Source organism: Astyanax mexicanus, chromosome 8 (assembly GCF_023375975.1).
Source record: "Astyanax mexicanus isolate ESR-SI-001 chromosome 8, AstMex3_surface, whole genome shotgun sequence".
Lineage (NCBI taxonomy): Eukaryota > Metazoa > Chordata > Actinopteri > Characiformes > Acestrorhamphidae > Astyanax > Astyanax mexicanus.
In genome coordinates this window covers 25774428-25796949 of record NC_064415.1, presented here as the reverse complement: position 1 = coordinate 25796949, position 22522 = coordinate 25774428, and the positions used below count along the sequence as shown (strand labels likewise).

At 35.1% G+C, this 22522-nt stretch overlaps 1 protein-coding gene across 1 annotated transcript; it reads right to left on the bottom strand.

Annotated features, from left to right (window-relative positions):
• On the bottom strand, positions 1–11543 carry si:ch211-196f2.6 (immunoglobulin domain-containing protein). Its single transcript, XM_007248123.4, has 5 exons — positions 11243–11543; positions 5073–5423; positions 4410–4539; positions 4056–4113; positions 1–662 (listed from the first exon to the last, which is right to left on the bottom strand). Exons 1-5 carry the CDS (start codon positions 11292–11294, stop codon positions 402–404), a joined length of 852 nt encoding a protein of 283 aa, XP_007248185.3. The 5' UTR covers positions 11295–11543; the 3' UTR covers positions 1–401.
• Between the last annotated feature and the right edge of the window lie 10979 nt (positions 11544–22522).

The following is a 22522-nucleotide window of genomic DNA, read 5'->3' as shown; positions in this document are numbered from 1 at the left end:
TAAAGAATGAAAAGAACACATTTAAAAAATACAAAAAACATATCTTATATGTTTTATGTAATTAAACATGAAAATCCTTTTCGATTTTCTGTACATTCAATATGAGTTAAAATGAATATATTCAGAATTAAAATGCAGCTTTTTACAGAAAGTGTACTCATTAGATTCATGCAAGCTCTCTAAGCAGCTTGAAATAAAACATAAAGACATACAATATACGGTGTTTATAGAGTTTTAACATTGAAACATATGTGCTGGAGCAGGATATTTACATACCATTTATATACGTATTGCTTTTTTCTTTCTTTTTCTTTTCTCTTGCACAGCGGTATGGGCTGTTGTTTGTTAGGTACTGTGTGCAAATGATAGCTTGTAGTCCGTAATAAATTAGGATGCATTCATTAGTTGCTGTCTGTTGGTGGTGCTGCTATTGAATCAGTGCCTGTGGGTGTGCTTTCTTCCTCTCTCTGTGGCAGGGGTCTTTCACCTAGACGGTAGTAAATCTGTCTCGGGGCAAATGGTGACCCTTGTGTCGGGACTCTGGCTCTGCCTTGGTAGGACTTCCAAAGGCGACCATAATAAAGATCCACTTTGATCTTTGTGTAAAGCTTTGCAGGGTCAAATCCAGGAGTTGTGTCTTCATGCAGCTCCTCTGTATTTGTCTGAAGAAAGAAAAGTGGAATTAGTCCATTGTACATCAAGAAGTTACGTTTTTATTTAGACCACAAACAGGGCATATGTGGTGCCTTGCAGAGGTATTTAAGTAATCGGATTTGTCTGGATAAATAACAACAAATTGTTCCAGCCAGGATTTTTATAGCAAACCAGTGTATTTTTTTAAGTTAATTCTCAAAGTCAAAATTCATTACTTGTAAGCAGATCTTAATCATTTGCTGCAGCCTTAACCCCTTATGCTCTTTGATTTCAACTACTTCTGTATTGTTTGCCTTGAGCTCAGGATTACTGTTCTGTATATACTGTATATCGTCGCTGTCCAATGAAAAACACTTCTCCAAAACTTGGAGTTATGTATCATAACTAAGTCCTCCCACTTCCTTCCCTATTTAAACCATCACTTCCTCTCTACCTGTTCATTGAACAAACCTCGCACCCACCTTCTCCCCATCTTCCTCTTTCTTTAATTTTATTCTCTTCTCATGTTTCTCTTCGTGAGAGGGGGGCTTCTGCTTCAAGCTTTACCGGCGAAGCTGCCCTGAACTCCACCCCAAATACTCTGAGTTCGCTCCCCCTCTTTTCTTCTTCTCTGCCCAGTCAAGGGCGTGGATCAATACTAGCAAAAGCAACTTTACAGGAGGGAGAAAAAACCTTGTAAGCTTTCAATGGACGTCAATGTAAAAACAGTTTATTTCAGGTCATTTTTAAGAGTTTCTTTTGGCCTTTTCATCAAGAAATTTTGGCGCAGTGTAAAGGACAGTTTGTCTCTTTAAATTATGTAGTAAACTAAAAATCGACAAAAATGTAGATAAGTGTTTTTCATTGGACAGCGACGACATGATATGATATGATATCAGCGACGATAAAATGAATGACTACAAAAACAAGGTTTTGAGCTTTTAACCATTCAGGGTCTGAAACATTATAAGATTGTCAAAAAATATTTAAAAGTATTTTGTTTATCTGACCTTCTTACTAATTAATTCAGGAATAAACAAAGGAAATAAAACCACATTTGCAACAAAAAACCCTGAATGACATTTTTTTAAGACACAAAAATAATTTCTCTATATAAATTTTATTAATTTCTTTGATTTAATTGTACTGTCCTGGTACAATGTGATCTTTCTCCCAAGCTTTGGTATTAGGTATGCAGTATCTCCTTATGTTTGCACCCTCCACCTGTTTTTACATTTTTACCATAGTCATAGTTTCTGCTGAGGTAAAGAATCCTTACAGCATGATGCTGCCACCCTCATGCTTAACATTTGTTGTAGTGTTTGTTAAGGAGTGGTCTGTGTACATATAAGTTGCATTTAGAATTTCGGTCAAAAGTAATTTTGTCTTATCTAAAGACAAAGCTTTCATGTAAGCCAGAATCAGTGAATAAGTCCTTCTGCATCATAGCCACTGAACTTTATAGTTCATTTAGAATGATGAGGTTTGTCTGTGGTTTCCCTTACAATTTCACTTCTTGTTCTGATGCAGAGTTTAGAGAAACGACCTTGCCTAGGCGGTATCTGGGTGGTATAATGCAGCTTCTAAGACCTCTTAATCCAACAGGGGTGACTGAGATATCTAAACACTGTAGTCTTTTATTTTCTTGTGCATATATACATAGGTTTATCTCTGATTTCCCTAGTATTCCCTTTGATTGTAATTTGCTTATCTATTTTTCAGATTCACCTCTGTAGTATTGATCTGTAGTATGTGAACAAGAGAATCTTATTCATCCAGAAACTCTAAATGTTAATGATTTACTGGTAAGGAGCAATTGTAAACGTTCATCTCTGTCATGTGTGTTAACTTGAAATTACCTGAATACTTATGCAAATAACATTTTCCGGTGTGAGGACCAGTTTCTAATAAATCTTAGAAATGTTTATGCGATGATGTGGAAACAAAAGGAACTGAAACCGAACCAAAGAATACTTTCCACTAACTGCTTGTGGTATATTTTAAAATGTGTAGTAACTCTGGTGATTGGTTTACATATTTCCATACAGTTCAGGGCAAGCTAACCAAGCATGCAAATATCAATACAATGACTTTACTTTCAAATTCTGAAGAGTAAATTTTATACCACGATTTAAGTACAAAAAGTATTGAGTTAAAGCTCAAATCTTTTTTTTTTTTATTAATTATTTAATTTATTTTCTAAATACTAAAAGCAGCATGTATTTTTTGCCTGTTTTTTTTTTTTAAATCATGATTTTTATCTGACTTGTGCTGTGATGCTGGCTGCTCAGTTATTTAAATTGAGTATCATACAACACTGAAGTAATTTGGTCATGAGCATTGAATTTCAATACCCAGCCTCTATTTTTAGCCACCTTTTAAACTAAAAGGACTTTCCAATCAGTGTAATGATCGCCAAAGGCACTCACATTATTCATTCGTCTTTTGTTTTGTCCTTTTGTAGCACTTATAATTTTGGATGTGAAGTACTACAGGTGCTTAGATTAAAAAAATAATATTACTATTTACTATTTATATACTATACATTAGGCCATTTAAAAGGATCTCTTCTTTTTGTCTGCCTTTCTTGCATGATTTGCTAACAGCTTGCTAACAGAGAGCCGTGTTTAGTAGACTATTCTTTCTAAAACACACATTTTCTCATGTCAGTTAAACATATGCTCGCAAGTCTGACCTTCTACAGAAATGTAAAACAAAAAAAATGACTGATCTTTTTTAGATTGGTTCCTGCCTTTGATCTTTTGCCGTGACTTAATGGAAAATGTTAAGATTGCAATCTGTGTGAACATGCTGAGAAGAGCAGTGGCCAACACATCTAAACCACGGTACACACACAGTACAAATACAACTGAAACAGAAAACACAGGAAACTCACACACCACAACTGTAAGCTGCTGCTAAGGTCAGTTTGAAACCCGACTACAGGCTGAGCTAAAAAAACATTAGCTTGTACTAAAACCTATGTTTTTAAATGTGAAATTGATTTAGAATATAGCAATAAGGACATCAACACTGAGCCTGTGCCCAGCACCTACTTACACTCGTAATTCGTAACCTGTTTCTACATTGGCTATAGCTCTCCATTATCTCTCTGTACTTTTGTTTTTGTTGTGTTATTTGTTTGTGCTGTTCAGGTCGACCAGAGGAGGATGGGTTCCTCTTGCTGAGTTTTTGGTTCCTCCCAAAAATTTCTCTTCTATTGTGAAGGAGTTTTTTCTTACAACACTTGTCACTATCACTGTGGTACTTACTCATTACTCATGTGCTACTGCTTTGTGACAAAAGTTTTTTTAAATTAAATGTTTTTAATTGGTCAGTTCTTTTGAAAATAAATCACGTTTAAATTAAATCCTGGTTAATTTCATATTAAAGTTAAAATATGGTTGATTTTATCTACTCACCTCAGTAGACGCCAGTGGGGCTGTAAGGTTTGCTTGCTGCACGTGAAAAACTTGCTTCCTGAATTAATATTAAACGATTTCAGTGTAAATAATACATAAACATTTTTGCATACTACATATACACTAAAATGTAATCACAACAAACAATGTGAGAACAATCTTTCAGCTTATTGGAAATATCATATTTATGATTGAATTTTTTTTATAAGTGCACCGATGTCGCTATATTTATTTACTCTCCAAAATGTATTTTTTTTATTTTATTATTATTTCTAAGCCATGATGGAGTCAAACATTAAAGATTATATAAAAATCCTATGATATATTAATAAATTAAGTAAAGGATAGCCCTACCTTGTACAGCAACAGCTGTAGCAAAAATACCCTGTTAAGATGAAGAACCCCAAAGAAAGGATGGAGACAATTATCAACACTCCAAGTTGTCCAAGTAAGCCCAGTTCACGGCCTGCTAGCTGCGCTTCAGCTGGAGAAAGACACACAAATAGATACAAAGAGAATTTTTTGGGCTCACTCACATACACAAATTATGTTACTACATTCAGATGTAGTATATATATAAAGTTCTTTTTTAAAACCTCATAGCTCTTAACTAGGGTGACCATATTTTCATTTGGGTAAACCAGGACACCTGGTGGCGGGAGGGGGTTGGGGGGTTGAGGCGTGGAGTCTTGTGTGTGTGCTCTTACTGTGAGACTGCACCAGAAGGGAGGGGGGGGGGGGGGGGGGGTGTTGCACGCTGACAGTCACGCTGTCTACTGCTCTCTGGTCCAATGAAGGTAATTTAAAAACCAGGACATTTCCGGGACATTTCCTCACTTTTTTCTCACAGGAAGTGAAATACGGACATGTCCTGGGAAATACGGACGTTTGGTCACCCTATCTTAACTCCTAACATTTCCTGAGAAATGGGCATACATAATGAGGTTTTGCCACACTAGCGACATTGTAAATCAAATATAAAATTGTTATATGAGTGTAAAAAGGATGTCAGAATACGTTTTTCTGTATTGGCGCTGGTGATTTCAGCACACTGCTTCAGGTTGCCAGAAGGAAACGTCGTGACAGTACAGCAGATTGATCCGCTGATGTTTGATGCCGTCATGTCCAGAGAAACGGAGGAGCAGGCGTGAGGAGATTGACTCCCCTTAATCTGTACTTTGTCAACATGCTCTGATGGAATGTGGGTGCCGAGGTTGGGATGAAAGACACCCAGACTGGTGTAATTATAGTCTTGCACCATTTCCCAGGCGACTTGAGTGAGACTTTCTCGTCCAGTCAGGATACAGGTCACATTCAGACGAGCTCCCTCGTGTCTTTGACTGATATGTACACTACTGTCAGAACTGCCTGCGGAAGGAGAGACAGCAGAGAAGACAAGCATGAATTACAACCGAAAAAAATAAATCATGGTTAAGATACTACAGTTATTAAGAAAGCTGTGTTTGAGGTACACAGTGGTACGCCACATTTACATGATTAAAGGAAGTCTAATGAAAAACAGAAATTGTTTTGGCTAAGCCATTATCTCCTTACAGACATGCCAGTTTTCCAACTCACTGCCATTCACACCCTTGTGGGTTTAAAAAAAAAAAAGTTCGCTGCCACCATTTGTGATAAGGTGCCCCTCACGAATATTAAAAAGCTATTAAAAAAAAAAAACACCCTATGGATAGTGTTTGGGCGAATGACCTTGGGCACCGGGTAAAAGTAGAAAAAATGTGTGAAGGCAAGGAAATCCTTTGAGTTTGGAATTTATTTATTTTTTCACCAGCAGTGGAGCTATTTACAAGCGCACATTTCAAAAAAATAAAAACAAACAAAAGAAAACAAAAAGCCTCTAATTAGAGGATTTGACTAAAATGACTACAAAGTCATTAAAACCAAATTATTCCCACACAAAGGTAACACTGAGCATCAGCTACCTTCTAGGACAAGAGCAAAAAATAAATTTCCCACCTAAGCTCCCCAACATCTGTTTCAGAAAGCATATATACTCTTAGTATATATACTCCCCTGAATCTAACATGTCTGATAACAGGTATGTTACAATTGGAATATACACACAAAAAAGGATACACAAAAATAAAAATGGGCAAAGGTAAAACCAACCAATTTCTAAATGTTCTAGAAATCCACGTTAGAACATTATTTGCATAAACATAATTAATAATGTGCATAATATCTTTCTTTTGGGTTCTTAACACCCCTCCCCTTCTACAGAGGATGAACTCCCCAAGGTAACTATAAGCCAAGAGCTAGCCAACTGGTACTCTTTAAGTTTTTTTAAGTTTTTTTTTTTTTTTTTTAGCAATGCCAGAGAAGAAGCACTTTTGTTTCCATTTGGTGGCCAGAATTGTTCACAAAACTGCTCTTTAGATTGTACTTTTTTTGTTTGTTTGTGGCAATAATAAAAGAATACAATATTTTAAAACAGTAGTTCTTTTCAGATTCTTTCAGTTCTAAATCCAGTATACACACACCACATTTTAAAGAGCAATGACATGCACAGCAAAAAGTCAAGGGTTAAATGAACTCCCACAGAGTTGATTTCAACTCGTTAGCCAGGTTTATATAGCTCCACACTCTTTAGAGTAAAATCAAAACTTTCAAAATAGTTCAACATTTAACACCTTGCCAGAGTTCTTTTATAACTCACATTTGTGTTTCTTAAATTAAACTTCTTAAATTGTTACAGTAACTGAAAAGAGTTAAAAAAAATAATCAGTTGTCCAATTGATGCGAATACAAGATAAAACATTTCTGATTACCTCCTGCCAGTGTATTTTTAAATTACATTGGAACATTAATCCTGCGTTGCAGTTTTCAGTGCATTGCCAACACTTTATCACAATTTACAGTACAGTAGATGGTAACTTGCTCAAATAGCCTATAATATGTTGGCTAGGCAAACAACTATTACACAAAATATAATAGAATACACAATGGAAGGTAGCCCTGGTGGGCAAGACTACACACTGATGGTAAGTTAGGATTGGGGGGTGCATGCCCATTATGCAAATAATGAGTTTAATTAGGTGGAGTTGGTCAGTATTGATTGGGTTTATTTGGGTCAATACTGAAATATTCAACTCTGTCAAATAACTACCATATAAACACCAAATAACACCATTTAAATCTGAGTTAAAATCACACTTTGAGAGTGAAAATCAACTGTTTAATCCTGAAATTTCAACTCTTCTGCTTTTGTACAAACCTTTTCACAAAAACCTCTGAAACTATATTATGATAAAATAGCATGCTTCCATTTCAAAAATCCCACAAAAACAATCCACATGTGTGGAGTAATTTAGGACTGAGAATGAAAAGACATTCTATTAAAACACAGTGAATGAGATGGCCAGAGAGATGGCAGGGTCAGGTTAATAAGTTCAGATCAATATCTTCTTTAATATTTAAAATGTGCATCTTAAAATGTGCTCTACCAAAAAGTTGAGCAGAATATTTAATGGTTATGAACGGTTGGGGAATAAGGTCAGATGTTGTAAATGATGTCTGAGCATGATGAACCTTAAAACTTTAACATCTTCTTCTTTAACAATCTTAAAAACTTTAAAAGATTGTTCACACTTACACAGCTTTCTTACTAACATGGTTCTTTTAAGAGCCAAAAGTGTTTTTTTTTTTTTTTTGGGATCACCAAGTTAAACCTTTGTAGCACCTTTTTTCTGAGAATATATGAGAGATTTTGAGAGTCTTTAAAGATGTTTCATTTTCCACAAAATGTTACACAGAAGGAAAGAAAGAAAAACTAAGAAACAAAGAAATGGTCATTTTGGGGCAATTGTTTTAAAGGCCTAAGAAAAAGCTCTGCTTTTAAATGCTTGTCTGTCCGCACAAATAATATTAAGGCTCCAAAGCTTTTGAGAAGCTTCCATGTCTACCAGATTATTAGCTTTGCTCTGGTTACCAGTGTCACTTAGAATTGATTTAAAGATTCTTTACTAATTTAGAAATGCCTTCACGGTCTTGCTCCACAGAGTATCTCAGTGATCTAATTATACGCTGTTCCCTCAAGAGTCCTCAGATCAGCCAACGGGAACATGCTGACCGTACCGGCCGCCCAGCTTCAAAAGTGGAGAGGCAGCCTTTTCCCATTACGACCTCAATCTTTGGAACCCTGTTCCTGATGACCTGAGGGCTCCTTAAAATATCTGCACTTTTAACAGAAGGGTTAAGACCTTTCTGTTTCATTAGGACTTTAACAAATTAGCTATTATGTTTACTGTTTTACTGCTTGCATTTTAAAAGGTTTTATTTTATGAGAGTTAGTATTATTTTTCTGTTTTTTAAATGTACACATTGTAAGTGGGCAGGTGTGTCTGTTCAGAGCATCGCTTTTTTTATTAGACCCTACTCTTTAAAATAAATGCCCCTAGTGGTTTGTGGGTTGGAGAGAGAGAGCTATTTCTTGCTTTTATCAGTAGTGAGAGAGCAGCTGCAAAAAACATGTGGGGTAAAATGTAACAACTTACAACAGGATGTCGTGCAATTACAACATGCTTGAAGTAAAAAAAAGAGAAAGTTAAACATAACATTACATATAGTACATGCTATATATACAGTTCTAGAAAAAAATAAGACCAATTAAAAACGACAAGTTTGCTTGATTTCACCAAGTTGAAAACCTCTGGAATATAATCAAGTAGAAGATGGATGATCACAAGCCATCAAACCAAGCTGAATTGCTTGATTTTTTTGCACCAGGAGTGGCATAAAGTTATCCAAAAGCAGTGTGTAAGACTAATGGAGGAGAACATGATGCCAAGATGCATGAAAGCTGCAAAAAACAGGGTTATTCCACCAAATATTGATTTCTGAACACTTAAAACTTTGAATTTGAACTTGTTTTCTTTGCATTATTTGAGGTCCGAAAGGTCTGCATCCTTTTTGTTATTTTAGCCAAAAATATTTAGGGAAAAATGTTGTCTGTAGTTTATAGAATAAAACAACAATGTTCATTTTACTCAAACATATACCTGTAATACCAAAATCAGATAAACTGATTCAGAAACTGAAGTGGTCTCTTAATTTTTTCCAGAGCTGTATAAAGTTTGTGTACATGTTAAATAGCAACAGACTCCCTCTCCACTGTCATGCTTGTTTGTCTTTTGTACTGTTTTATAATTCTACCAAAAAAAAATGGAACATGCTTTTGTTAATTTTCTCATATAAAGTACAATAAAAGTGTATATTTCCATGAATAAATTCTCTCTAATATTATTTTATTCTCCTTCTGGGTCTGTGTGATACGGCACCATTTTGAATCATGCTAACAACCCACAGATAAATCTAGCCAGGCTAAAATATTAAAGGAGAGCCTCCACGCAGCAGGTTTTGGTCGTAACACAGTATTTCCTATACATTCAAAACCGTTAACAGTGAGAAAAGTCCAAATTCTCCCATTATAAATGTAATAATAAATAAAGTGTTTTTAATGGAAATTATGGTCAACACTGTGGTCAGATGATCATAAATGGAATGTTTTTTTTTGTGTCATATGCAATTATAATTATAATTAGTTATAATTAAGGTATTTCAACAAATATGTATTAACAGTATATCAACCCAATTTGGGATAAATCTGTTTATTTTAATCCAAAAATCTAAATAAAGCATATTTTTTTAATTAATAAATTCATTTGATTTTAATATTCAATATGACAGTAGGAATTAGAGAGCTAAAGGAAGAACAGTTTACATAACAACAAAATACAGCAAAAAATATAAAAGTATACATAATATTCATAATTAACTTAACATGTGACTCCATTACAGTGCAGTCTCATTAAAGTCTTTTGTATTGTTCACATTTTAATTTTTTATGTAAAAAAAACAGAACTGGTTAATAACTGTTTATTTGAAGAACTGTGCAAAAATGTCTTGTAGAACCTTTAAAGAATGCGTTTTCAAACCTGTCTCAGCCCTGTAACTGTGTCAGTTGGTTATCGATTCTAAGAATAATGGGCCTACAGTCTCATCGCAGTTTATATACATGCAGATATTTTTCATTTTATTTCATTTGTACAGCAGCATAGAACCAGTGAACTAAATCCCATCACATTGTGATTGAAACAGATGTACAATATGTGCTGCTAATATAGAGAAATGAATCAGCCGCTGGCAGTTTTGAGTTGTTTTGTCACAGTGCCAATCAGTGAGGATTCATCAGCTTCTGATGTGTCTGGCTGCTAATAAGTGATCTGATAATACAGAATTTAATGAGAAAACATGTGACACATTATAAAATCCAGTTTTGATAATAGGTCATGAGTATAAATTGTTTCAGGAGTCATGTCTGCACAATGTATTTACATAACTGTTGACTCTATAAGTTTATCTTATAGAAGTTTATCTATAATTATTCCTCATTAAGATTTGTTCACTGTTTACATGATGCAGTTAAGCACTGGCTTTTTCTTTTAATACGAACACAAAAAAAAGTGTGATATCCTGTTTAAAACATTCTTTCCATAATCGCAGTGTGCCTTTATGAGCAATGATACTCTATTCCGTCCTAGGTTTTTTAATTACAGTATATAAGTAATATAAATAGCCATTCTTTCCATTGTAGGTGCTTTAACTACGACATTTCAGGTAAAGGCAAGTCTTTGCCTTCTAAGGGAAAGGTTATTCACTTATGAAGTTTCAGAACCTCGCAATGCAAAAACTATCCAAGCTGGAACATCATATGTTTTTATTGCCATTTTGCGTATTAATTTGACTTATTCTAATAAAAACCACTACAATAATCACTGAATTCTCTCACTGCTGATTTTTATAAACACGATGCTTCAGTATGACAAAAATACAGTTTTTGACGAGATCGAAAAATATGTAATAACGCACAGTAATTCACTAATTAATATTGAGCATATATTACCGCTTTCAGATGGGTGTATATCACTGTTGTCAAGCAGAAACCTTGTATCACTAACTTGGCAACTGTACAGGCGAAAGTTATTCAACTTTCAATGGAAGTCAGCGTTAAAATGTGTTTCAACTTAATTGTATTTATCACAAAATATGACAATGTGAAAAACAAATGCCAGATTCACATGATGCCAAAAAGTAAAAAAAAAAATGTCCAAAAAGGAGACTGACAGTATGGATATGACTGTACATATATACATACTAATAGACTGTACCTGTTTGGAGAAAGGCCAAGATGAAAAACACACAAAGCGATTTCTCACTCATGGCTCCTCTTCGATTCAGGCGCTGTTGGGTTGGTTCCTGTTCACTGTTCTCTCTTAACCTCGCTTGGCACCTGCTAAGGAAAGTATGAAGACGAAGACAAAGACTAAAAAAAAGAAAAAACTGCTGCTCTTTTCAAATGTTAATCTTATCAAAATTGGAGTCAGTGACTTTTCTAAGCCCTGCTCTGCCTGTTTTTTTCTTCCTCGCTTATTTCCTCATTGTCAGCTCAATCATAATTAGGCAATTCTTCGGAGGAAGGAAGTGATGGTGAGCTCTTCAACATGTGGGAGTTTCCATAAAGCTCAGTTCTCACTCTCAAACTGCACCTGCAAAATCAGACCATGCAGCGCATAAAGTTGTGAATAGCTGAATATGATGCTGTAGAATTTTTTTACACTTAAAAAAAAAAAGGTGCAGAAAAGGCTCTTTAGAGCCGTGGCAGAAAATAAACACCCAGCCGAAAGAACAAAAAGTGTCTCTTCAATGATGTTGCCTTAAAAAAAAAAAATAAAGTAAATAAATAAATATATATATATATATATATATATATATATATATATATATATATATATATAATGCTCCAGTTAATAATGAAATGGGTCATATGGATGGTAAGAATGATTTATTTTTGCCTGCATTCAGTTCAGAGTGTTGCTATTATTAATATTTCTATACATCTAATTATTGTAATGCTTATATGAAGATCACATAAGATGTGTCCAGAAGGGGCTCTGAGGGGCTGAGGGATTCTGTTTCTAATCCATTTTCCATCAGCAGCCAGAGTCTGAGAGAGCACAATTGGCCTTGCTTTTTCTGGATGAGTAGATGGCGCTCTCACCCCACATCACCCCCAGTGTGATGCTGGGGTATAAGCTACTAGTGATAGGGGGAGTTTTTATGAACAGGCAATGGATGCTTTTAAATTAAGGAAAAAAATATGTCTTGTCTTGTGAGCAAAATCAGCAGTTTACTCCTTAATCCTTATTATCATTCTAATCATCAAATCAGTATTTTATTCTTGGTTAATTGACTTTCCTTCATTTGATTGTTTGTTATCCATTAAATTACTTGCTTGTGTGTTTTACATTATATTACTTTTATGTGTTTTACTCCTGACCTCTAATGTGAATGTATGTTTCATAAAGACCCTGTGTAAGCGCTGGTCTGGAAAGAAAACCTTTTCTGCCTAGAAACCGATGAGGGCCATCCAATGGCCCACTGATACAGTATCTTTATCTGAATGTTCAGTACATCATGTGTCTTATAATTTACACCATGTATCTTTGTCCTAGTACGAGCAAGTTTTCAATTCCTGTTTTTAGGGGCATATGCATCTGGGCGAAAGGGGAGTGTTCAAGCTCTCAGCTCCAAAAGAAGAACAGGCAGCTAAAGACAGGAAGATTACTGCCTGTATAAGCGTTGCCGCACCCTTTTCAAGGTATATAAGTGTACCGTTGTGAGGAGGTGACAGCGCGCTCACTCTTTTTCTGATTCTCAATTTCATTTCGTTGCTTATACTTTTTTCTTTTGACACTTTGTGTCAATTTCCATGACAGTCTTGAAGCAAGAGTTTCAGTTTAGTTCTCCAGCAAAGAGACTAAAGTAATATTAGCATTAGCTGCAAAATACAGTTAGCGTTCGCTCTTTCACACTTTAGAGGCGAGTGTATCGGACTGTAGCCTGCTGCTAACCCTGGCTAGCACTGCTGGAGCAGCATTAGCAGTACTTGCTAACTGCACTAGGTGCTAGTTACCTAATACCTCACTTTGAGTATGACAAACTCGTAGCTATCGCCCTGGGGTACAGTAACACTCAGGGTTCTTCAGTGTACTGCTTTGGGAAAGTGTTGCACTGGCTAAATTAATTGTTTTTAACCCTACCGTAATTTATTTTTTTTTGTGTAGATCAGTGGTCCCTAAAACTTGAAAGATCTTGAAAAAGCACTGCCCTGCACATTTTTATATTTGCTTGCTTTGATACACTCACTTGAGCTTTATTAGTTAGTGAGTGGATTAATTAGGGGTGCTTTCTTCAGTGTAGCACTGTCGGGATTAGTGGTATTAATGGAAATCTGAAAATCTACGGTAACTATAAATAAATTGAAGCGCTTTATTCAGAGAAATCTATGTAAATAAACATCCAGCGCTTGTTTGAATTAAATGTTGAAATTATGAGTTTTTTTTTTGTTTTGTTTAAGAATTACAGTTTTGTTTACTTAGCTTAGCTTTACAGGTCACTGGCATACCCAGTGGTGAGACCTGCTGAATTAGAAGGAAAACATGGCGACACCCTTATTCCTTACTAGGGTTGCATAATGCACCTTATAATCCGGTGCGCCTTATGTATGAAAATAAACCAGAAAATAGACGTTTATTGATAGTGCGCCTTATAATATGGTGCACCTTATTGTGCAAAAAATACGGTAGTTTGCTTCTTTAGAACAGGAACAGGAAATGCTAACAAGCTAATGTTGCTAACAAAGACTGTAATCAATATCATTCATGCTAATATATGTTTAAAATGTCTCTCAGCCCTCAGTGCTTGACACAGGTATGCTTAAACAAAAACAACACACTTTCATGAACTGCTATGTTGGTGTCACTACTGTGCTGTGTATTTTGTTCACCTCCAACATAAAAGCTGCTCAGTGAATGATCCTCTGTTGGTTCCTTTCCAATTTCCAATGAGTGCAGGTACAAGGTAGTAATAAATTGAATGGACTGGCAGTTCTGTCATTTATTGGCATGAACTCTGATAACAAAGTTCATACTATTTTTAGAAAACAATTTCCCAGGACTTTAAGAGCAGGTCTTTGCCCAGTGACAATTAGCTACAATAACAGGTATGCTACAGTCCCAGCTTTTACTGAATTGCTCCTTTACTGTATGTTGTGTGGAAAATTCCTAAAGGACTAAAAAAGTGAACATCTAATTTACAAAATTGTATAATCATTTTTTCCCTTTCTCAGATATAATTAATCAGCCAAAACATCACAGGTGATTGATTCTTTAGTTTTTTTTAAGAGAGGCTAGTTTAACACTGATAAACAATAAGTATGATTAAGTATGCCACCAAATACATCTTACATATAGAAGTCATGGTCTTAATTTATTAGTTTAAAATCTTTTGACAAAAAATATTTTTTTAAACATCATGGATAGTCATAATTTTAATATTTAAGCTTAAACTGCTACACCACCATTTAGCTATTTTTCTGCGCCAAACAAATAAAGATCTGGATGCATTTTATTTTGAAACACATCAATGTCCTGTTTATTAAAATAGTCCACAAAAAAAATCACACAGCACTTTTTCTTTAGAGAAGATGCTAAACACATTCTAGATGAAGACCAGCACACTGAAAAAACGTTGTGACTAAGTGTGCAGAGTTATTATAAGCTCAAGTAACGCTGCTATACCTGATACTCTCACACCAACAGAATACACTCCTACACATCGTTGCTATGTCAGCATTAGGGCCGCTACCAAAATACTGTATTTTTGAACCTATGATTAACTATTTTATAGCAATATATCAAATATATAAGAACAAATTATTTGAAACTGGGCCCCTTTATGATATGTGCATTTCTGGCAACATTCCACATTTATGTAAGGGCAGACTGATTGTAAACATACTAAGTGTAGCAATATAATAGACTGTATTTCTAATACAGTAACAAATAGTATAGTTTATTAGTGCTTTAAGAATGCTTGGACGTCTTGGAAATCTTGGAAATCTACAAACCAATGTATGTTTTTTTTTTTCAGGTAAAGGATTAGCTAACATTAGCTTGCTATGAAGCGATATGTTTTCACTGTTTTTTCAGAGGGCTACTAGTAACTGTAGCCCATGTTTATGTTGTTTATATTTGAAAATGTACATTTTAAGTCAACATTAAATTAACATTATCTGTGTAATAATTATTAAGTTATGTTACTTTAGAATGCACACTCTGTTACTTAGCTAACTTTGCTAGCTAGCTAACCAAACAAATCTGGTTAGCCTAGATACTGTATTTCACTAAACTTCTTGTAATGATTGACTTGTTATTTACATAAGGTGTTTCTTAGTGCGAAATATTGTACGTTTAGCTGCTAAATTTAAGTCATTTTAACTTTTTAGATTTGTATAAACATGCCATCTGCATGATAAGCATAAATTAGAAATTCAAAAATGAGATTTTTATTGAACAGCTTGTCACTTTTGAGCAGCATTTCTGTTGGATATCTTGTTTGACTACATACATACATAGAAATCCTGCCCACATGTATCGTTACATATAATATACTGTATATTTTGTTTGTTTTTTGCTTTAACAACATTTTTTATTCAGTGTTCTCTTTAGTAAATAGCAGGACTTTTGTAACTTTTTCCTGCTAAGTAAGTACTACATTGGGAAAGTGTTGCATTGGCAAAATTGATTGTTTCTATCCCCCAGTATTTTATTTTTTATTGTGTAGATCAGTGGTCCCTAACACTCATCTTAGAGAATCACTGCCCTGCACATTTTTATATTTGCTTGCTTTGACACACTCACTTGAGCTTTATTAGATAATGAGTGGATAAATTGGGTCAGGGGTGCTTTGAGCAGGGAAAGCTCTAATGATTGCAGGACAGTGGGTCTCTAGAGACCATCAGTGTAGACTAACGATTTGGGTATAAGTAGAAATAAGAAACGCTCCCCCTGTCTCTCTCTCTCTCTCTCTCTCTCACACACACACACACACACAAACACGTTCTTCCTCCCTCTCACTCTCTCTCTCTCACACTCTTGCAATCTCTCTTACACACATACACACACACACACACACACACAATAAATAGACTGTATGGGGGTGTCAAGACCATGTAACCATGGTGACTAATACTTGACTCCAGTTCAAACAATGTCTGTCGCTGGCTATTGAATTTTGTTCTTTTCTTTTTTTTGCTCTGCTTTTTTCTTTGCTTTAAATATTTCATTATTTAATGTGTGACTGTATCCACAGCCATGAAGTTATGAGTCACATCTTGAAGAATTTGTCTATTTAAAAAAAAAAAATCTCTCCCACGGTTCACTTTTTTCAGCATTTCATCCTTAACCATACCTGGGTCCACTGGCTGGATAGAAAGCCCATAGTTTTATCATTAACTTTTTGTTCATGTAAATAAATATATATACATTTTACTGTTATGGCATTTTGCTACAATTGACACAGATTATTTTCACATACCTTTATACATTATTTCTAAAGCAGATCAGCACATAGAATAGCCATAACATACAAACTATTGCCTAATATGTTGGGTCCCAATTGTTGGACTCCTACTTATTACTACTGTAAAGGTGTCCTGTGCAATCTGGCACAAATTGTTAGCAGCAGATCCTTTAAGTCCTGTGTGTGTGTGTGTGTGTGTGTGTGTGTGTGTGTGTGTGTGTTTACTGTTGTTTTGTTTTCACCCCTCATTACTGAATTTTATTCTTATTCGCTTTTACCCTTACCGAGTCCCAGTCTCCCTTTTTTCCAACAGTCACTAAACTGCATGTCGTTGCTGTCCAATGAAAAACACGTATCTTCAAAACACAACTCTACAGGAAAAAAATAAAATAAAAACTTTCAATGGAATCAATGTAAAATAGATTTATATTGGTTAATTTATCAATATATTTTGACACAGTGTATGGGACAGTTTGTGTGTTTTAATTTTCTGTAATAAACAAAAGATGTATATGTTTCTGCAGGGCAGGTCCCCAATGTCTAATCTACAACCATACTGACCCGCACTGATCTTAGTGCCATTTGCATTTTCAGGTTTTCTGTGTCTCAACATTGTTGGCACTCTCCCCACATGACTTAAAAGGTGGTGTTGGTCAGCATGAAGCTAATGTATTGGATCCAAATCGCTGTGCTTTCTTCTGAGCATGCTGGCTACTCTGTAATGCTACATCAGCAGCAGTTTGTAAAGAGGCGGTGGCTGACTTTACATGTATGTGCTAGTCTTTACTGGTGTTGGGGAACTGCTAGTGATAGAAGGGAGTGCAGCCGAGTGGGTGGGATAATTGGCGTAGCTAAATTGGTGAGAAAAGTGTATTAGACTCTTGCTGGACATCGGTTTGTGAGGGCATATGAGAGTAAAAAGCATACTCTCCTGCCTTTGTTAGACACGGTTCTTTTCATACAGGCTTGAATCAATACATTAATAAACATTAGCCTCCTTGACCTCTTGACCTCTTAGTGAAAATGTAGAAGTGCTGATAGAATTGTTTCACAAGTAGATTACTCACAGACTCTCTTTCTTCACTTTTAATGAGTGGAAAATGTACTGTGCAGTATTATTTAAAAAAAAACATACATTATCTTATACTTATACTTTTTCAATTTAAATTTAAATGTATAACAAATCTGCTTGTTGGTCTGTTCTGATGCTATTTCCTTTCCTTTACATTTTTACTACTGTAAAAATGAGCCAAACCAATTATCTAACCAATTATCTGGGTACAGCCAAATCAATACTTGTAGGTAATATTTAATAGCTTTTAGAGCTGGGACATTTCGACATTTTAAAATATTGAAAAGAGTATTTCATTTTGAAATACATTTGGTGTAAACAGTCTCATAGTCCCCTCTAAGCCACCAGGGGGCCCAATGTAAGTACTGAATTCTATATTCAGTATAATTAGTAGGTCACACTTTTTCTTTTATGTTCCTTATTTACATTATTTAAGTATAATTTCCTTTTATCAGCTTATGACTGGTGATTTATATGTCGTCCCTAAATTTAAATTAGTTTCATCTCCTTATTGAGTCCCAGTTGCATTGACAGTATTAAATATTATTTTTCTCACATGGAAAGCAGGTTTTATTTAATACAATCATGCCTTTTTTCTTCCTGTAATCTGGTGTCTCATGCTCCCTCTCTCATTTCTTTTTACCATCTCATTCTCCTTCCATCCCCCATTGCCCATCTGTCCGTTCCAGAGGAGAGCAGGATACAGGAGAGCTGTGTGTGTAAGAGAGAGAGAGAGAGAGTGTGTCGTGACTGCGGGATATCTTACTGTGAGGATAGTGTGCTGCAGTGTTGAGCAAACACGCAGCACTTTCATACAACTGCTGCTTATTACTGTTGCTTTAGTGGATCTCCTCTGGCTTTTGGTTGAGCTGTCTACCGTCACCCACTGCTGATGTAATGCCATATAGTGAAGTAGCTATGCATGTTATGCCTCGTGTGTGGTGTGTGTGTGTGTGTGTGTGTCCTTAGAGTGCCCTGAGGGGACCTCTGTACACAGTATTTTTGACCTACACACTATTTTTATTTTCTGCTATCATCTAAAGGATTGTGCATTTGAAGCATCTCCTTTAGATAATGTGATATTATATTTGATATTATATCATATAATATCATATATCATATATATATATTTTTTTTTTCCTGAAACATAAAAAGATAGTTATGTAATATTTTGTTACTGCAGTCAAAGTATTGGGACACATCTTAATCAGAGGATGCAAGTGTTTAAAAACAGCACCATTGTCACAGGTGTATAAAATCAAGCCCCTAGCCATACTATGCTATTCTGCAATAAACTCACTCAATTTTAAAGCTTATAAATTCAGAATGAGATGTCATAACATTTTCAGTGGATATAATGCTATTTCAGAAGCACTTTCTAAGGCAGATAGAATTATGTAGTAAACAAAAGAAAGTTTTAAACAAACCATTATGATTATTTTTGTATACATTTAAACATAGCCACATTATATATACAGTGGCATGAACAAGTATTTGCCCTCCTACAGTCCCTATCTTATTATAGAATCATGAACACTGACCTTAATTGAGGCAAGTGAGACCTGCAGTTCTTTAAAAGTTGTTCTGGGTCTTATTGTGATCTCTTGGATGAGTTGTTCATGCCCTTTTGTAATAATTTGGTCAACAGGCCACTCCTAGGAAGGTCCACCATTGTCCCATGTTTTTTCATTTATGAATATTAGCTCTTACTCTGGTCCACTGGAGTCTCAATACCTTAGAAATTATTTGGTAACCTTTTTCAGACTGACATCTGTTTTTGAATTTCTTAAAATTGCAGTATACTTTGTTGCTTTTTGAGATCTTTTATCTGATTCATGTTGTCAGACATGTTCTATTTAAGTGAATTCTTATTTAAGTGGATTCTACAGAGCTGTTAGTAATCAGGCCTGGTTGTGGCAAAGTAAAATTTAACTCAGCTTTCCAAAAAGTGTGAATAATCACCGTTAATTTATGGGGGGCAATTTTTTTTTTTTTTTACAATTGGCTAAATTTGTTTAGATATTTTTTTCCATTAATAAATGAAATCATAATTTAAAAATGTATATAAATATTTATATTTACTCAGGTCTTAATGTTTGATTATCAAAGTCTTTAGTTATTTTATTTAAATAATATAAAATATACAAAAAAAAAAAAAAAGATACAGAGCTTTGATATGGCACTACTTGTAACACATAGCACACACGCATGTTCTACCCCATGTCCTGTCCTGTGTGTGTCTTTTCATTTTGTCAGAGTGACCAATAGTAAAAGAGGGGACTGTTTAAGGGATTGGGAAAGGGAAAAGCATTACATAACTCACTTTTATCCTGTATCTCCTATCCTCTTCATTCTCTCTGTCTCTCTCTGTTAGTATTGTTATGTGCTTGGCATGGTTGCTAAGGAAGAGACAAAGCCAGCTGGTGTCTGAGGCAGCTCAACCCACCCCCTTTCACCCTCTTTTTACCCGCCAACTTCCCTTCCCCTCACCCCAGCTCATTCTAAACCCCCACCACGTGCGCGCACACACACACACACACACAAACAATACAGGACTCCCATTCGCCACCCCCACCTCTCTGTGTCCTCTAGTATTGAAGAGCAGGAGGCGGGCTCTGGGTAAATTCCACTCTGGGTGACTGTGTAGTTCATTGCCATTGATGAGAACTCCTCGCCTCCTGGGTGAAGCTATCTGAGTGTAAATAAAGGTCTCATATGTGAGAATTAAATTGTTATAATTAAATTGTATCAACAAAACTGCATCTATTACTGTTTAATGAATTTCAGATGAGTATAATTTTAAGCTCCTTTCCACCACTAGAGGTTGTATATAAATGTGTTTGGATTTAATTTAATGTATGAAGTAATACTGGAGAATATATATACATAGCTCTGGAAAAAGAAACCACTTAAAAATGACGAGTTTCTTTGATTTTACCAAATTGAAAACCTCTGTAATATAATCAAGAGGAAGATGGATGATCACAAGCCATCAAACCAAGCTGAACTGCTTGATTTTTTGCACCAGGAGTGGCATAATTTATCCAAAAGCAGTGTGTAAGACTGGTGGAGGAGAACATGCCAAGATGCATGAAAACTGGGATTTATTTGTGGTCTGAAAGCTCTGCATCTTTTTTGTTATTTAATTATTTCCCAAAGCTTGCTTTAACTGGTTTGTTTTATTGTTTTACACAAGGCAACATTGCACTGTATTGTAGATTATACCAATATAAAATCTGAGAAAGGACAATGACAACATTTTTTATTAATTATCTCTTGCTTTATACTTATATACCTAGAATTGTAGACTTTATTTTGATTTTTCTTTTCATTTGTGAATGCACCTAAAATCAAATATGGTTATTTGATGGAAGGGCTTAACTATAAAATGCTCCGAGACATCCAGCATATGAAATATACTAATTTAATTATCTTAAGCTGTATTAAACTGTTATTATCTACCACAGTTGTTAAAAAAATAAGCACTGTTGTCTCATGTGAGAGCGTATTTATTTATGGATAATTGATAAGGCTATATGATTTTTTAGGACTTTGTGCATCACATTAAGAAAACAATATTACTTTTATGTGTGATTAAACAAGTCCGCTAACTAAGCACAAGTTATATGTGTAAAAGAGGAAGAAGAAAAGTAAAACTGTACTTAAACTGAGCTGTGCTGTGAACCTCTAGGATCAGATTTAACTGACAGGGCCAGAGGACTTTTCATTCATGTCAGGCTCCATGCAGGCATGCCACATATACTGCTCACTTCACTGCTCGTTTCAAATTAACATATTAACTCTAAGCTCTGCAGTGTGAGCCAGCAGCCAATGAAATGAACAGATAAGCTCTGTAGCTGCAGTTAACTTAAATCTTTTTTAATCTCTAGTCTATTTTAAACCTCGCTATGGTTTAAAATAGAAACCTAACATACCAAACCCAAAAGCCCCCCAGCATATTGTTAAAGCATTGTTAGATATTAAAACTGATTTTAGTTAAACATTTGTGGAAAATGAAGTTAGTTCTGCAAAGCAGACCCTGGATGCTTCTAGCCCCTGATCACAAAAGCACTCCATTGAGTTTAACGCTGAGGAATTTAAATAATTCCCCATTGAGGTCCTCCTCGGGTCCAAAACGGCCATGTGTCTGACCTCTGAACACAATCTCCAGTCTGTGTGTCACTGTGTGTCCTCACTCAACCAATTAATGGTTCAATCTCAAAGAAAAACTGCTCATTTGTGGGCCCTTCATAATGTTTGGCTGTCTGTCCAAAGCTGTTTCTCCATCCAAAGCCCTCTTCACTGCCCTAAGATGAGTTGTGAACAAAAAATCTCCCACATCATTTAAGATTTTAAAAAATTCAGACCATCATTATGGATTCTAAAGTAATTGCTAAATATTCATATTTATGATAATTTTAAATATTTAAAAATCGACTTTCTTGCTTGGATGGATTGCTTGCTCTGAAGAAATTCTTTTTTCAGCTTCATTTGTAAAAGTCAAAATTATATTCTTTAAGAATGGCCAAAATAATGAACATCCATATAATTTTACAGTTTTTAAAATAAATTCTTCTTGTGGATCAGAAAGTTTGGGGAATTGACGCTTGAGAATGATTCTCTTCTTAAATCTTAAATATTTTTTACTGGATTTTTTTTTTTCAAGAGGACCATTTTTGATACCCTTATTTTTAAAAACTTATTACCTTTGAGATTGGTCAAGATAAGTAACACCCATGTCATCTAAACAAGTAATTTTTCTTTATGGACCCAAATGTGATTCCTCTCAAGAAAACCTTTCGTTGGCTTTTTCACCTTCATTTTTGGGAGTCAAAATAGTTATCTTTTGGAATCACCAAAGAGTAACACCTGTCATCATTTTAATGACATATCCTTTCAAAAGAACCCTTTTGTCAGCTCATTTGTAAAAAAAAATGAAAAATTGTAATACCCA

Coding starts and splice junctions, on each gene's coding strand:
- si:ch211-196f2.6 (XM_007248123.4), bottom strand. CDS start 11,294: ATGAGTGAGAAATCGCTTTGTGTGTTTTTCATCTTGGCCTTTCTCCAA. Junction 5,424..11,242: donor CTTGGCCTTTCTCCAAACAG/GTACAGTCTATT, acceptor CTCCTTCCGCAG/GCAGTTCTGACAGTAGTGTA. Junction 4,540..5,072: donor CAGCGCCAATACAGAAAAAC/GTATTCTGACAT, acceptor GTCTTTCTCCAG/CTGAAGCGCAGCTAGCAGGC.